Consider the following 18,414-nt stretch of genomic DNA (forward strand, 5'->3'; position numbering starts at 1 on the left):
AAGGTAAAAGCGACGTACGAGGCGTGTTTGTCAAGTAAGTACCGCTTTGAAATGAAAAAAAAAGACGTACTAAGTTATCTCAGTAATTTTATTATTACTTGAAAGCCTATACCTTAATCTACGCACTGACGCCATTACAGTCTGATTCTTCCTTGTTTACGTTGCGTACTGAGTGTTTAAGGTGGCTGCGATAATCGTGAGTCCTGCCGACTGTGAAGTACGGGCTGTTATAAGATTTCTTTGTGCTAAAGGCCTAAAAGCGATCGATATCCATCGTGAGATCTGCGCAGTTTGCGGAGAAAACATTATGAGTGATGAAATGGTAAGAAAGTGGGTGAGAGCATTTAAAGATGGCCCCACAAATGTGCACGACGAACAACGAAGTGGGCGTCCTTCGGTCGTTAATGAAAGTTTGGTGCAGGAAGTGGACAGTAAGGTGAGAGAAAACAGACGCTTTACGATTTCCTCCTTGCGGGATGACTTTCCTGTTTCTCGTAGTGTTTTGTATGGCATTGTGACCGACCACTCGTAATACAGAAAACTGTGCGCACGTTGGGTACCGAAAATGTTGACGGATGTGCACAAAACCGAACGTTTAGACAGTGCATTGACTTTCCTTGAGCGGGACCACAACGACGGTGATGATTTCTTAAGCCAAATCGTTACGGGCGACGAAACGTGGGTGGCGTACGTCACACCAGAATCAAAGCAACAGTCTTCCATGGAAGTTGAGCAAGGGCATTGTTTTGCTGCAAGACAATGCCCGTCCGCATGCGGCGAATCGGACCAAAGATCTCATCACATCTTTTCGATGGGAAACTCTAGATCATACTCCGTACAGCCCCGATCTTGCGCCCAGTGACTGCCATCTGTTCCTGCACTTGAAGAAACACCTGGGCGGTCAGCGTCTTCGAGACGATGATGAAGTCAAAACAGTGGTGATGCAGTGGTTAACATGTCAGGCGGCAGACTTCTATGAGGAGGGTATTCGAAAATTGGTACAACGCTATGACAAGTGCCTCAATATTGACGAAAATTATGTAGAAAAGTAGATTAAGGTAGAGGCTTTCATGTAAAAACAAAATTGTTGAGATATCTTAGCACGTCTTTTTTTAATTTCATAGCGATACTTACTTTAAAAACACGCCCCTAGTTTAATAGGAGACTACGGCATGATATAGTAGTCAAGACAATGCACTTTCTTTAATATTTTATTGAATTTTGGTCCATAAGACAATAAGTTCATCCTGTTTGGTTGTTGACAGCTACAAGTTACAATTATTTAAGAGACATTACATTACCTTGTCAGAATAAAGTTTTCAGAACAAAAATCTTTCGGTGAACCAGCTGGAATGTGCAGATTAAAACACATATCACATAAAACACACTTTGAAACAGCGCAGAATATGTTCCGTCAGAGTGTTGTATCTATAAATTAACTACAATAAAATTAAAATAGTAAAATTGCTGTTTGAAGTAAATTCAGTGATCGCTTTAATAACTTGCACATTGTTATCACTGAAGTGTGAAACTACATTGTGTGGTAACTGGATGAACTTAACCGCTACATATTTCTTTTTTTTTTCTTTTTTTTTCTGGCACAGCTTAATACTTGGTAGAAGGAAACAACAGACAGTTTAGATCTATAACGGAATGATGGCCACAGGCGCAACATGGTGCCACATTGACACTGATTCTATGCAGAGGAGGCAGGAAAACTTGTGTCCAAATCGCGTCCTGCAATGGTAGGTGGTCTGTTAGGGAAGTACGGCGCAGTGTGTTGGTAGGCTAGAAGGTGTAGACGACGTAGTCGGTGCGGAAGCGCCGGCTGTCCACGGAGTACTGGTTGTCTGCCTGGCACTCGTAGTAGCCGGCGTCGCGCTGCATCGCCGGGTCGATCTCCATCTTGGAGCGCACCGTGTCGTTGCCCGAAGTCCACTCTCGCACCTGCAACCGCCATACCACTACATTCTTCACGTGTACACTCGTCACGAGGCGTGGCTTTAAAACAGAGGTGGCCAGGATATTTCAAAATAGCTTCCTGCATAAGCTAATAAGAAGGGACATTAAACAGCCATGTAAAAAACCACGGATCACTGAGGGGATTAAAGTATCTTCTGAAAGGGAAAGGGAAGTGTACGAGGCGTGTTTTTTTTAAGTAGTGTTTTGTCACACTGCGACCGCAGAGCTGCGGTCGGCGTTCTGCGCATGCGCACTGGGTTCCTACATCTGTTGTCTACGCACTGGCGCCATTACAGTCTGATTCTTCCTTGTCTACGTTGTGTACTGAGTGTTTAAGGTGCCTCCGATAATCGTGAGTCCCGCCGACTGTGAAGTACGGGCTGTTATAAGATTTATTACAAGGGAACCTCCCCATCGCCACCGCACCCCCCCCCCCCCCCCCCCCTGAGACGCGATACACTTCAGCCAACGCCGTTTCCACTGTTGATAACATTGCTCGGAGTCTTCAGTTGTGATTTTGTTCGGTTGCCGTGCCGTTTCCGCCTCGATGGCTTCCACATCTCCCAACTGCCGCCCCCGAAGCACCATTTTGCATTTCGGGAACGTGAAGAAGTCACACGGGGCTAAATCTGGTGAATAAGGCGGGTGGTCTGTCACGGTGGTTGAGCTTCGGATCGAAAACTCGCGCACAACGAGCGACGTGTGAGCGGGCGCATTGTCGTGATGGAGGAACCACCTGCCCCCTTTTGCCAACTCCGGGCGAACTGGGGCCACACGAGCTCTGACATGTGTCAGAACTTCAACGTAAAAATTTCCGTTCACTCTCTGGCCGGGAGGGACAAATTCCTTGTGAGCAATGCCCCTAGAATCAAAGAGTACAATCAACACTGTCTTCACATTGGACCTTGATTTTCGCGACTTTTTTGTTCTCGGTTCTCCTGCTAGTTTCCATTCCTCGCTTTGAGATTTGAGCTCCACATCGAATTCGTAAAACCAGGACTCGTCTCCAGTGATGACTCGGTTGAGAAAGTCCCCTCGTTCCTCTGCTTCCAACCAATCCTCACAGCACTCGACCCTCTTTGCTTTCTGTTCTGGCGTCAAGAGCTTCGGTACGATTTTCGCACACAATTTCTTCATTTCAAGTTTTTGTGTCAGGATTTCGTGAAGGATTGTTTTGGGGACTGACAGCTCGTCAGCAATCATTCTGACTGTCAATCTACGGTCTTTAAGAACACAAGCCCGAATTCGTTCAACATCTGCATCGGAACTCGATGTCGACGGGCGTCCTGGGCGAGGGTGACCGTTCCATCGCGGAACCTTTTTAACCACTTGTTCACGGTCGGTTCGTTCAGAGAATTGTCTCCGTAAACCTGTTTCAAGCACACAATAGTCTCACGGCCATTCTTGCCTACCTTTGCAAGGTGTTGACGTGCTGTTCCTCAATCAGAGAGAGCTCCGTGCCGACGGCAGGAGACAAAGGGTGACTGTCAACAAGCTGCCGCACACTCCCACCTCCACGCAGAGTGCTCTGACTCGAACTGAGCGTTGATGGGATTGATTACAGCAGTAGTCCCACCTGGCCGTGACTGCAACTTGTAACTAAAGACATTATTCAACTTTTATACGTATTTTCCGGACAAACCTCACATAAGTTGGCACAGTGGATAGGCCTTGAAAAACTGATCACAGATCAATCGAGAAAACAGGAAGAAGTTGTGTGGAACTATGAAAAAAATAAGCAAAATATACAAACTGAGTAGTCCATGCACAATATAGGTAACATCAAGGATAATGTGAGCTCAGGAGCTCCGTGGCCCCGTGGTTAGCGTGAGCAGCTGCCGAACGAGAGGTCCTTGGTTCAAGTCTTCCCTCGAGGGAAAAGTTAAATTTTTTATTTTCAGACAATTATCAAAGTTCAGGCACTCACACATAATCAACTTCGCTCTCCAAAATTCCAGGACTTGTTCAGATTTACTTGGACATATGCAGGATTTGACGGTCTACACACGGAAACATTTGGAAACGTAAAAAACATATGTTTCGACAGAGCACAGGGAAAACTGTGCGACAGTGAAACTGTTGCATTCATTTGTTGCAGTTTGTGACAAACTCTTATGTTTTCATCACTTTTTTGGGAGTGATTATCACATCCACAAGAAAGCCTAAATCGGGCAAGGTAAAAGAATCTTTTTAGCCATTCGCCAAGTGTACAAGTTAGGTGGGTCGACAACATATTCCTGTCATGTGACGCACATGCCGTCACCAGTGTCGTGTAGAATATATCAGACGTGTTTTCCTGTGGAGGAATCGGTTGACCTACGACCTTGCGATCAAATGTTTTCGGTTCCCATTGGAGAGGCGCGTCCTTTCGTCTACTAATCGCACGGTTTTGCGGTGCGGTCGCAAAACACAGACACTAAACTTATTACAGTGAACAGAGACGCCAATGAACGAACGGACAGATCATAACTTTGCGAAAATAAAGAAAGTAAACCTTTCACTCGAGGGAAGACTTGAACCAAGGACCTCTCGTTCGGCAGCTGCTCACGCTAACCATTCGACCACAGCGCTCCTGAGCTTATACTGTCCTTGATGTTGCCTATCTTGCGCATGGACTACTCAGTTTGTATATTTTGCTTATTTTTTCATTGTTCCACACAACTTCTTCCTGTTTTCTCGATTGATCTGTGTTCAGTTTTTCAAGGCCTATGCACTGCGCCAACTAAATCTGACGGGGGTGCGATGGGGAAGTTCCCTAAAGGCCTAAAAGCGATTGATATTCATCGTGAGATCTGTGCAGTTTACGGAGAAAACATTATGAGCGATGGAATGGTAAGAAAGTGGGTGTGATCATTTAAAGATGGCCGCACAAATGTGCACGATGAACAACGGAGTGGGCGTCCTTCGGTCGTTAATGAAAGTTTGGTGCAGGAAGTGGACAATAAGGTGAGAGAAAACAGACGCTTTACGATTTCCTCCTTGCGAGATGACTTTCCTAATGTTTCTCGTAGTGTTTCGTATGGCATTGTGACCGAGCACCTGAACTACCAAAAATTGTGCGCACGTTGAGTACCGAAAATGTTGACGGATGTGCACAAAACCAAACATTTAGACAGTGCTTTGACTTTGCTTGAGCGGTACCACAACGACGGTGACGATTTCTTAAGCCAAATTGTTACGGGCGAAGAAACAGGTGTGGCCTACGTCACACCAGAATCAAAGCAACAGTCCATGGAATGGCGACATTCAGATTCACCCAGAAATGTCAAGTTTAAGCAAACAATTTGTGCCCTAAAAATCATATGCACAATTTTTTGGGACTGAAAAGGGGTATTGCTTGTGGAATTTCTGCCTGCAGCTTACTGTAACACATTGCACAATCTGCACCGTTCAATTCAGAACAAAAGACGTGGCAAGTTGAGAAAGGGCATCGTTCTGCTGCAAGACAATTCCCGTCCTCATGTGGCGAATCAGACCAAAGATCTCATCACATCTTTTCGATGGGAATCTCCAGATCATTCTCCGTACAGCCCTGATCTTGCACCCAGTGACTGCCATCTGTTCTTGCACTTGAAGAAACACCTGGGCGGTCAGCGTCTTCGAGACGATGACGAAGTCAAAACAGTTGTGATGCAATGGTTGACAAGTCAGGGAGCAGACTTCTATGAGGAGGGTATTCAAAAACTGGTACAACGTTATGACAAGTGCCTCAATATTGACAGAAATTATGTAGAAAAGAATATTAACTTATAGGCTTTCATGTAAAAATAAAATTATTGAGATGTCTTAGCACGTCTTTTTTTAATTTCAAAACGGTATTTACTTAAAAAAACACGCCTTGTATCTTTTGGTAAGAACAAGTAGAGACCATGCAGTAGCTGCGCACTACAAAAAGTGCTCAAAATTACTAAGAAATTTTATTAAAAAGTCAAGGAACTTGCACATAATGTCAGAAATCGGCATGTCTGACCACAGAATTAAGGCAATATGGAATACAGTGACGCAAGAGAGAGGACAGCCAACTACAGAAGAGGATCACATTACTACTGAATTGAATGGAAGCGTTGTAAATGTCTTGAATGGAAGCGTTGTAAATGTCAAGTCACTGGTAGCAAACGTATTTAATAATCATTTGTTAAACATAGTAGCAAGAATAGGGACCAACAGTTCACAAGAAATATCACAGTAATATGTTGAAGAAATAACTCTCATAAAATTAAAGCATATGTTTGTACCACCACTTTCTAGTTCTGAAATTAAGAGGGTCATACATTCTCTCAAGAATAAAAGCTCTTCTGGTTTTGATGGTGTTTCCAGTAGAGTACTAAAGATTCGTTCCCATAAAATAAGTCCGATATTGTCCGAAATACCTAATGCATCACTAACACAAGGCCTTTTTACAGAGAGACTGAAATATGGCATTGTTAAACCCCTCTTTAAGAAAGGTGATAAGAGAGACGTCAGTAACTACCGACCTCTTTCACTGCTGACACCATTTACAAAATTTTTGAGAAGGTGATGTATTCTAGAATAGTGTCTCGCCTTGGCAACAATTATATCCTCAGCAAGTCACAGTTTGCGTTTCAGAAGGGTTGCTCTACTGAGAATGCCATTCACATGTTCACACACCAGATATTACAAGCATTAAACAACACAATAGCACCGGTATGCATTTTGTGTGATCTATCCGAGGCATTTGATTGTGTGAATCACAGTATTGTGTGTATTAAACCGGGAGCCTAGAAACGATGGAGAGGCTTCGTCTCGCTGTAGCCCTCAGTGGTTCACAACCCCACAGCAGTCCACCCACCCCGCCGCCGCCCCACATCGAACCTAGGGTTATTGTGTGGTTCGTCCCCCAGTGGACACACCTTCCACTGTCTAAGGACTCTTCCACGTATACAAGTTTCTTTGGTTCTTAAACCAAGTGTTAGCTGTGATTAAGTTATGCTCTGTGCAAAAATCTATCAGGCGGCTTCCTCTTCCATTCCTTACCCCCAGTCCACATTCATCTGATATTATTAAAAAAATTGAAAAGGTTAGACTGACTCTTGGGGGGGACAAAACCTGAGAGAAAGAAATGTGCACCATGTTAAAAAGAAACCGGAGTTTTTATTGAACAGAGAAAGAAACGAAACTGAGAATTACTAACTTCCTGCTGCAAGTACAGCTCTTCCAAAAGAAGTGTCACCCTTGGAAATTTTAGAACCTGCATAATTCAATAACATTTAGAAATCTGTAACTCTGATTAGGGAAAAAATCTTGAAATAGCCCATATTCCAGTTCAGCTTTAAGGCCAGACATTAATTTTGTCCCATCACACTGCTCGCTCCGTTTTTTTAAGGGAGAGGTCGTCCACTGGCGACATTTATTCTTCTTCTTCTCCTTCTTATGATGATGATGATAGTGGTGGTGGTGGTGGTGGTGGTGGTGGTCAGCTCCTTGTAATAAAATAAGTGCCGCACATGGGACGACTACTAAACACTTCTGCCCACGTAATGTCGGCCGGTGAAACCGTAATTAAAACGCTACTTTATAACAATATCAAAATGGCTGCATCGCCGGCAAGTTACCAAAGCCAGCTGCAATTCCACATGGGCGAATCCCTTGGCCTCAAGCACTTCCTTTGCTGAGGATGAGAAGTTGAACGCCAATGCATTGGCGACCACACGCACACACACACACACACACATGCCCGAGGGAGGACTCGAGCCGGCCGGCGTGGCCGAGCGGTTCTAGGCGCTTCAGTCTGGAACCGCACGACAGCTACGGTCGCAGGTTCGAATCCTGCCTTGGGCATGGATGTGTGTGATGTCCTTAGGTTAGTTAGGTTTAAGTAGTTCTAAGTTCTAGGGGACTGATGACCTCAGATGTTGAGTCCCATAGTGTTCAGAGCCATTTGAACCATTTTTTGGAGGACTGGAACCTCGGCGATGGGGGAGGGGGAGCGGGGGTGCGTGAACCGTTGCAAGGCGCCCACACCACGCCGATGCGCTTAAAGATGAACGACCACTAGCTGTGGTGTCTGTGCACTAATATGTGTGGCCGTGGCCTGTGTTTGTGTAACATCTGTTGCTTGTTTGCCAGTAAATAAGTAACTGTAATAATGGAACGACGACTTGCCGTGAAGTTTTACATGAAACTTGGAAGAAAAGGTTTTTGGAACCTGTTTTTTACTAAAAGAAGTGTCTAGCGAGTACTGTTTATCACATACGCCAGTTTTCAAGTGCTTCAAGCGTTTCCAAGTTGGCCCAGAAGCCGTTCAAGATGACTCCCGCCCGGGACACCATTCAGTGTCAAAAACGGATGAATATATCAAAAAAGTAGGTAATCAGTGTCGATTGAGTATTTGGTTATTTGATAGTCCTGAAACTGCATGAACTGATAAAACTACACAAGGCAAATCTTACATAACCAGTTTAACGTGACAAAAATGTGTGCGAAACTGGTTCCGGAAATTCTCGGGATGGGTCAAAAAGAAGCTCGTGTAAATGTTTGTACCGACACTTTGAATACCACTAAAATGGGCCTGATTAAAGATTGATAACATGTGACATATATTGCTTTTTCGCTTATGATCCAGTAACTAAGCGCCAGTCCATGCAATGGAAGGGTCCAACTTCACTGAGAGTGAAAGAAACTGGGTCGAGCAAATCAAGATTCAAAGCGATCATGATTGCCTTTTCCCGGTATTAATTGAATTGTGTATCTTCTGTGTGTCCCTTGAAGACAGATTACTAATCAACATTACTATTTTGAGGTTCGTGCTCAACTGTACGTTCAGCGCGCTAGTTTGGTGGCATAAGGATAGAGCAGAGAGGTTAACAGCAACAAGATAGGTTGAGCTAGAATTAAACGTGAAAGAGGTTGAGTAGATAAGACATGTACCTACGAGCCACTAGCTCAAAACCCAGTGTACAGTAAATATATTCCATCCCGGAAAGCGTTAGAAATAGTACGTATGAGATACTCATCTGCAAAAGGTACCACATTCATAAAATCTGATTTAACAGGAGAGAAAAAAAAACGTTTTACAAACACAGTAGAATCACGATATGTTTCGTTTCTTTGTTTTTATATTCAGACAGATATTGAGACACATTACACAAAGTATCTGTGTTAAATGTTTGTTTAATTGATACTGCATAAATAAAAGTTTATTTGGTACCTTTCGGCAGAAAATTAATTTCGGGAACTGTTACTCCGGAGTTCCTGTTGGTGATTCACTGCATTCATCTGACGTATCAAACTCGATAATTTAATTAAAAACTCACACAGAACATAGAAAACTGCCAGACACGTTCTTACAACATACAATATCATGTAAATAAATGTCGGCCATGTTGACTGTGACGTCATTATCAAGAAGAGCAACATTGGCTGTCGGTGTGTGGTACTTCTTGTAAACGATTTAAAACTGGATTTGGTACTCTTCGCCATGAACAAGAAGTCTTAAGGGGAAATATGTAACATATATGGTACGTTTTGGCATACAGTTCTTGTTACAAAAGAATGGTTTTGAGTAGTGCAGCCACCTATCATCTCATTTTTCAAATTTTCAGATTTGGTACCTTTTGGAAATAAGCTTCTCATATGTCCATATGAAGCTTTTTGCTTCATTTGAGCGTTCCTGTCGTGTTCCTGACAAGGGAACTTCCCCATCGCACCCCCCTCAGATTTAGTTATAAGTTGGCACAGTGGATAGGCCTTGAAAAACTGAACACAGATCAATCGAGAAAACAGGAAGAAGTTGTTTGGAACTATGATAAAAATAAGCAAAATATACAAACTGAGTAGTCCATGTGCATGATAGGCAACATCTAGGATAACCTGAAGCAAGGGGCGCCGTGGTCCCGTGGTTAGCGTGAGCAGCTGCGGAGTGAGAGGTCCTTGGTTCAAGTCTTCCCTCGATTGAAAATTTTAATTTTTTATTTTCAGATAATTATTATCTTTCCGTCTTTTGGGAGTGATTATCACATCCACAAGAAAACCTAAATCGGGCAAGGTAGAAGAATCTTTTTACCCATTCGCCAAGTGTACAGTTAGGTGGATCGACAACATATTCCTCTCATGTGACGCACATGCCGTCACCAGTGTCGTATAGAATATATCAGACGTGTTTTCTTGTGGAGGAATCGGTTGACCTATGACCTTGCGATCACATGTTTTCGGTTCCCATTGGAGAGGCACGTCCTTTCGTCTAATAATAGCAAAGTTTTGCGGTGCGGTCGCAAAACACAGACTCTAAACTTATTACAGTGAACAGAGACGTCAATGAACGAACGGACAGATTATAACTTTGCGAAAATAGAGAAGATAAACTTTTCACTCGAGGGAAGACTTGAACCAAGGACCTCTCGTTCCGCAGTTGCTCACACTAACCACGGGACCACGGCGCTCCTGAGCTCATTCTGTCCTTTGCATATCTTGCACATGGCCTACTCAGTTTGTACATTTTGCTTATTTTTTTTCATAGTTCCACACAACTTCTTCCTGTTTTCTCGATTGATCTGTGTTCAGTTTTTCAAGGCCTATCCACTGTGCCAACTTATAACTAAATCTGAGGGGGGGTGCGATGGGGAGGTTCCCTTGTGAGTACTGAACATTCCTCGTGGGACATGCGTCAGCATACTTTTTGAATTCGATTACAGCGGATAAAGCAAACGCGAAAGTAATACAAAATGAATTAACTGTAACTGAAAGTGAATTGGTTACGGTAGCGAAGACTGTATTAAATGGAATTTTAGCGTTTCAGACAACAGTATCTTTAGGACATACGAGCGTAATTTTGAACATGAAATACATTTCTGGGATTTTTTTGAATATTCATTTCTGCTACCCTCTTGAGTGATCTGGAATTCTGTCAGTTAGCAAATGAAAAAGACCAAGCTAATATAATGGCCGCACATCTTATTCAGCCAGTAAAGTACGTGAAGACCCACTCCATCCCTTACTTTTCTGAGAATTTCGAAAAACTTGCACCATATTAGATTGTAGAACGCTTTCTCCAGCTTGACAGATCCTACGATTGTATCTTGTCTTTTCTTCAGTCGCGATATTATTATCAACCACAACGTCAGAACTGCCTCATGGTGTCTTCACCTTCCTTAAAGACAAACTGTTCGTCATCACAGATCCTCATTTTCCTTTTCCAATCTTCTGTATATTATTCTTGTCAGCAACTTGAATGCATGAGCTGTTTGTGCCATAATTCTCGCACTTGTCGGCTCTTGATGGCTTGGAATCAGGTGAATGATGTTTTTCTGAAATGTGATGGTTTGTCGTCACACTCAGACATGCCTCACACCAATGTGAATAGTCGTTTCGTTGCCACTTCCCCCAATGATTTTAATAATTTCGATGGAATGTTATTTTTCCCTTCTGCCTTATTTGATTTTAAGTCTTCCAAGGCTCTTTTAAAATCTCCTGTCTCTTCCCTAGCGACTCCTGTTTCTTCATCTGTCACGTCATCAGATAAGTCCTCCCCCTCATACAAACGCGCGATCTATCTATCGGCTTTCTCCTCTGCATTTAACAGTGGAATTCCCATTGCACTGATGTTACCGCACATGCTTTTAATTTCACCGAACGTTGTTTTGAATTTTCTGTATGCTAAGTCAGCCCTTCCGACAGTCATTTCCTTTTCGGTTCCTTCACCTTTTTAATGCAGCTACTTCACTTTAGCTTTGTATTTCTGTATTCTTTAATTTTCCTGAACATTGTTGTACTCCCTTCTTTCGTCCATCAACTGAAGTATGTCTTCTGTTACGCATGGTCGTTTGACAGTAACCTTCTTCGTGCCTATGTTTTTCTCCCCATCTTCTGTGACTGCCCTTTTCAGATATATCCTTTTCCTCTTCATTATCGCAGTATCTATAGCCTCAGAGAACATAAGAACTTAGACCGAGCGAGGTGGCGCAGTGGTTAGCACACTGGACTCGCATTCGGGAGGACGACGGTTCAATCCCGTCTCCGGCCATCCTGATTTAGGTTTTCCGTGATTTCCCTAAATCGTTTCAGGCAAATGCCGGGATGGTTCCTTTGAAAGGGCACGGCCGATTTCCATCCCAATCCTTCCCTAACCCGAGCATGCGCTCCGTCTCTAATGACCTCGTTGTCGACGGGACGTTAAACCCTAACCACCACCACCACCAACATAAGAACTTAGCCAGCCGGAGTGGCCGAGAGGTTCTAGGTGCTTCAGTCTGGAACCGCGCGACCGCTACGGTCGCAGGTTCGAATCCTGCCTCGGGCATGGATGTGTGTGATGTTCTTAGGTTAGTTAGGTTTAAGCAGTTCTAAGTTCTAGGGGACTGATGACCTAAGATGTTAAGTCCCATAGTGCTCAGAGCCATTTGAACCATTTGAACATGCACGCAGCCACACAATGATGGAAGGAAAAAAAGTTTATCGCGTACTATCAGTCGGGGCGTGGAACGTCAGAAGTTTGAACATGGGAGGCAAGCTAGAAAAACAGAAAACGGAAATGCTAAGGCTGAATCTAAATACAGAGGGCATCAGTGAAGTGAAATGAAAAGAAGACAAGGAATGCTGGTCAGGTGAGTACAGCGTAATATCGACAGCAGCAAAATGGACAGAGTGTGAGTTACAGTCAGGAAAAGCATATGAGGATTCTGAATGGGTAATTCAATTCGTTAAGTGATATGAAAATCTAATAGTCATGGGGGATTGGAATACTCTTGTACGGGAAGGAGCAGAAGACACGGTTGCGGGAGAATATCGGCTTGGTAGTCGGAATGAGAGGAGAAATATTAATTGAGTTCTGTAATAAATTTTGCTAGTAACAGCGAATAATCCATGCAATAATCATAAGCGGAGGTGGTACACTTGGAAAACGCAGGGAGATACAGCAAGATTTTCAGTTAGGTCACCCAGGAGCAGATATAGACTCGGACCACAATTTAGTATTGATAAAGAGTAGGCTAAAGTTCACGAGAGTAGTCAGGAAGAATCAGTGTGCAAAGACGTGAGATACGGAAGTACTAAGGAACGAAAAGTTCTTATGTTCAAATGGTTCAAATTGCTCTGAGCACTATGGGACTTAACATCTGAGGTCATCAGTCCCCTAGAACTTAGAACTACTTAAACCTAACTAACCTGAGGACATCACACACATCCATGGCCGAGGCAGGATTCGAACCTGCGACCGTAGCAGCAGCAGCAGCCGCGCAGTATTAGCCGAGCGGTCTCAGGCGCTGCAGTCACGGACTGTGCGGCTGCTCCTGGCGGAGGTTCGAGTCCTCCCTTGGGCATGGGTGTGTGTGTTTGTCCTTAGGATAATTTAGGATAAGTAGTGTGTAAGCTTAGGGACTCATGACCTTAGCAGTTAAGTCCCATAACATTTCACACACATTTGAACATTTTTGTAGCAGCAGCGCTGTTCCGGACTGAAGCACCTAGAACCTCTCGGTCACAGCGGCCGGCCAGTTATGCTGCCTCAAGAGATACTCGACTAGCAACATTTCAAAACTCATTATGTCCACCGGTGGACAAAATTGAGTTTTATATGAACTCTTGTATTTTCTCATCCTTACTAGACACTCATACAACCAGATCCTGTCGAAACGCATTTTAAACCTGCAAAAAGAGCTTTCAAAAGTAACAAATTCAAAAATCATTCCGTAGTGCACTTTCTAGTAGTGTGAGTCAAAGCTCTGACGTAAATCTTTTGAGCTGACCAACAACGACCAAATGGTATTTGTTTTCAGTATTGCGACATTGTTGTGTGTGCTTTTATATACTGGGTGATCAAAAAGTCAGTATAAATTTGAAAACTGAATAAATCACGGAATAATGTAGATAGAGAAGTAAAAATTGACACACATGCTTGGAAATACATGGGGTTTTATTAGAACAAAAAAAAAGTTCACAAAATGTCCGACAGATGGCGCTGGACAGCAAAACGTCAGTGACTGCGCACGACAATCGTCTATAAAAGGAGCTGTAATGAGAGAATCAGATGCGCCAGCAGTCGCAGCATGTTGACGTTACCTGAAAAGTCGCTTTTAGTGAAGCTGTATTATCGGAATGGGGAATGTGCTAGTTCAGCGTTACGATCCTGTCGCCATAGGAAGGGGATTCGAATGGGTAAAGGTCCGTTGACAAATGCAGCTGTGGCGAGAATGATTTCGAAGTTCGAAGCCACGGGTTGTTTAGACGATAGACCCCGTAGTGGCCGACAGAGCACAAGGCGTAATGCTGCTGAGACAGTTCAGGAAGAAATGGAGACTGTAGCGGGTTCGTCTATGCACGGGGAAGTCAGCGCTCGTGCAGTCGCTCGTCGCACCGGCATTCCATACACTACTGTTTGTTTGGCACTTAGGTGTACCCTCCCATGCTATCCGTACAAATCCCATCGGCTTCATGAACTGTTACCTGGCGATTTAGTGAAGCGGAGAGCATTTGCGGTGTGGGCGTTTCAAAAAATGGCGGAGGATGACGATTGGTTAAGTAACGTGTTGTGAACCAACGAAGTTCATTTCACGCTCCGACGGTCTGTCAACGCCCACAACTACAGAATTTGGGCTACCGAAAATCCTAGAAATGTCGTGGAAACTCCATTGCACGACGAGAAAGTCACGGTATGGGTTGGATTTACCACATCTACCGTTATCGGGCCTTTTTTCTTCGAGGAAATGCGTGATTCTGGTTTTGTAACTGCTACCGTGACGGGTGAGAGGTACGCCGATATGTTACAGAATCGCATCATCCCCAGCCTGGCTGATAAACACCTGCTGAAACGTACGATGTTTATGCAGGATGGCGCTCCACCCTATATTGCTAGACGCGTGAAAGATCTCTTGCGCGTGACGTTTGGTGATGATCGTGTGCTCAGCCGCCACTTTCGTCATGCTTGGCCTCCTAGGTCCGCAGACCTCAGTCCGTGCGATTATTGCCTTTGGGGTTACCTGAAGTCTCAAGCGTATCGTGATCGACCGACATCTCTAGGGATGCTTAAAGACAACATCCGACGCCAATGCCTCACCATAATTCCGGACATGCTTTACAGTGCTGTTCACAACATTATTCCTCGACTACAGCTATTGCTGAGGAATGATGGTGAACATATTGAGCATTTCCTGCAAATAACATCATCTTTGCTTTGTCTTACTTTGTTATGCTAATTATTGCTATCTGATCAGATGAAGCGCCATCTGTCGGACGTTTTTTGAACTTTTGTATCTTTTTGGTTCTAATAAAACCCCATATCATTCCAAGCACGTGTGTCAATTTGTACCTCTCTATCTACATTATTCCGTGATTTATTCAGTTTTCAAATTTATACTGACTTTTTGGTGTTAAAAAGAACCATCCGATTTGGCACGTCTATATTTCAGAAACTAATAAACATATATAATTGATTTTGTTTTTTGATGAATAGGAAACTGAAAAAGTTTTTTTTCATAGTTTTTCATAGGTGTTCAATATGCCCCCCTTGAGATGCACAGGTATGTCAATGCGCTATTCAAATTGTTCCCACAGCGAGCATTTCTTGAGTTACAGCTTCCACAGCTGCTATTATGCGATGTCTCAGTTCATTCACTGTTGTTAGTAAAGGACGCACATAAACAGAGTTTTATGTAAACCCCCACAAGGAATAAGCTCATACAGTCTGGTCCGGTGACCTCGGAGGCCAGTAATGTGAGGCTGAACCATTTGGTGCAGTGCGACCGATTCACCGTTCGGTAATCCTTCGATTTAAAAATTACTGCGCTTCCAGAGGACAGTGTGGCGGTGCCCCATCCTGTTGGTAAATGAAGTCGTTCGAATCAGTCTCCGACTGTGGGAAAAGAAAGTTCTCAAGCATACCGAAATATGTGCTTCCTGTAACCGTGTTCACGGCTAAGAAAAATGGACTGTACACCTTTCTCCCGTGCAACTGCACAAAACACACCAAATTTTGGAGACTCCCTCTCATGTTGTACAACTTCATGTGGTTGTTCCGTACCCCATATTCTGACATTATGACGGTTCACCTTTTCATTTAAATCGAATGTTGCCTCGTCACTAAACACTAAGCGTGGAAGGAAACTGTCATCCTCCATCTTGCCAAGAACAAAATCGCAGAACTCGACACATCGTTGTGTGTCACCTTCAGGAAGAGCTTGTAGTAGCTGAATTTTGTACGGTTTCGTGTGTAAACGTCTACGCAACACACGCCAGTCGGACATCGGAGGCATGTTGAGCTGTCGAGCTGCGTGGCGAACGTATTTCTGCGGACTGCTTGTGAAACTACGGCGGATGCGTTCGACGTCTGTGTCAGACACTCTGGGACGGCCGGGCGATTGGCCTTTTACGCAAACAACCTGCTTCTCGGAATTGTTCGTGCCATCGTCTGATTCTCTGTGCTGTTCGGAGGATGCACACCATACGTAGTGCGAAGGTCACGCTGAGCAGTTATTGCTGATACACACTGCGCAAAACATAGAACACAAAACACTCTCTGTTGCCCTGACACCGTTTTTACTAGAACTGATGGGGGCGCACACTGCTGCTACCTAGCGGAAACCATGCAAAGCTCGAATGTTTGGCCCTTCCAACAGTAAGTTGTTCGTGCACATATCTCAGATAACATAATGGTTATCATTTTTTAAATCGGATGATTCTTTTTGATTCACACTGTATATTATGACTTGCAATATACAAGCCAGATGTGAATTCTTAGTCATGTTAACATGTGGGGTATAATAGAAAGTGAATGTGTGAAGGTTGGAGAGGCAGTGAGTTATCGAACGAGAAGAAGAATGAAGAAGAAATCGAAAAGGAAACGTAACAAACCACACCTAGTTCACTGCAAAGGCCCTCATATCTTGAAAGTACAGTAAAAAATTACCTTGTTGTAAATACAATTTTAACTAAGCGTTTTGCGTCAAAATTGAAAAAAAAGAGAAAAAAATACTTTTCATTTCTGAATTTTGCGAATTTGCTCCTCTACACAGTTTGTAAATCTAATACTAGACTTAACTGTATTGTAGTACTAAACTTAATTGTGCTAAAAACTTTTGATGTATGATTTTTACCTCTGAATGTGAATCGTATGGCAGCGTTTTAAATTTTTAGATTCAGTCAACAGTTACAAGAAATTCTAAAAATCAAGTTTTTGTTGCCCCTGCAAGCAGATAGGCAAGCGCGACTAAGAGCCTGTGACCCTTTTAAGGGTTTAGTTATACTCGGGCGGTTTGATAAATCTGGTGAAAAAGCAAGAAAATATGTTTGTTTCGTGAATAACTCACCTTACTTCTCGACGTAGTTCCCTTCGAGGGATATATTCTTGGTCAAGAGATCCTCCACCTTTTCATCCCATCGGAAAACTAGGTTCTGTCAAACTCTGCAAAGTGCTCGTTGACTACAACACCTACGCTACGTCATCTGATGAAAACTTCCCAGAAAGCCAGTTTCAAGCTGGGGAACAGGCAGAAGCCACATGGCGGCTGCAAATAGGGTGGATGAGGAACCAATTCAGAGCCCTATTCGTGCACTTTCGTCATTGTTATTGCTGATGTGTGACATGGTGCATTATCCTGGTAAATGGAAATGCCGTGTGGCTAGGGCCTCCCGTCGGGTAAACCGTTCGCCTGGTGCAAGTCTTTCGAGTTGACGCCACTTCGGCGACTTGCGTGTCGATGGGTATGAAATAATGATGAAAGACACACAACAACCAGTCATCACGAGGCAGAGAAAATCCCTGGCCCCGCCGGGAATCGAACCCGGGACCCCGTGCGCGAGAAGCGAGAACGCTACCGCAAGACCACGAGCTGCGGACATTATCCTGGTGAAAGAGCAGTTATGGTACTGCCTTTCTCAAGTAATCTTTTTGAGAATCCCAAAAAACAGTGGCCATCGGATTACCAGTCGACGAAGTGGTTTTTGCCTCCTTCCATGAACTTTCAACAGTCTTTTTACATTGTTTCGAGTGCCGTTTTCACTTTGATGTATAATGATCGATCCAGGTTTAATTAAAAGTCACAAAGGTGACTCAATTGGATGGCCTGCTGTCGTCTGAACCTGTTTACATTCGTTAATGCAAAAGTAAATAGACTTTAATGATGGTGCAGAGTCCATATATCCAATTTTGTTTTGATTTGTGTGGCAGTGCATCCCTCCAAATGAAAATGTTTGATAATAGTACGACACTCGGTTTCTCCATTAACGAACGTAGTCGAGACACAGATCTCTTCACATACACTGTGATCAAAAGTATCCGGACAACTGGCTGAAAATGACTTACAAGTTCGCAGCAACGTCCATCGGTAATGCTGGCATTCAGTACGGTGTTGGCGCATCCTTACCCTTGATGACAGCTTCCAGTCTCGCAGGCATACATTCAGTCAGGTGCTGGAAGGTTTCTTGGGGAATGGCAGCCCATTCTTCACGGAGTGCTGCACTGAGGAGAGGTATTGCTGTCTGTCGGTGAGACCTGGCACGAAGGTG

General features: G+C 43.8%; 1 protein-coding gene across 1 annotated transcript in view; it reads right to left on the minus strand.

Moving 5' to 3' along the window:
* Window positions 1–1,229: 1,229 nt before the first annotated feature.
* The window catches only part of LOC126426542 (immunoglobulin domain-containing protein oig-1-like), a 34,750-nt gene continuing 17,565 nt past the window's right edge, over window positions 1,230–18,414 (minus strand). Inside the window, exon 4 of the mRNA XM_050088445.1 lies at window positions 1,230–1,947. Coding sequence (XP_049944402.1) covers window positions 1,789–1,947 — 159 coding nt within the window. The 3' untranslated portion in view covers window positions 1,230–1,788. The remainder of the gene's footprint in view (window positions 1,948–18,414) is intronic.

This window comes from Schistocerca serialis, chromosome 11, assembly GCF_023864345.2.
Source record: "Schistocerca serialis cubense isolate TAMUIC-IGC-003099 chromosome 11, iqSchSeri2.2, whole genome shotgun sequence".
NCBI lineage: Eukaryota > Metazoa > Arthropoda > Insecta > Orthoptera > Acrididae > Schistocerca > Schistocerca serialis.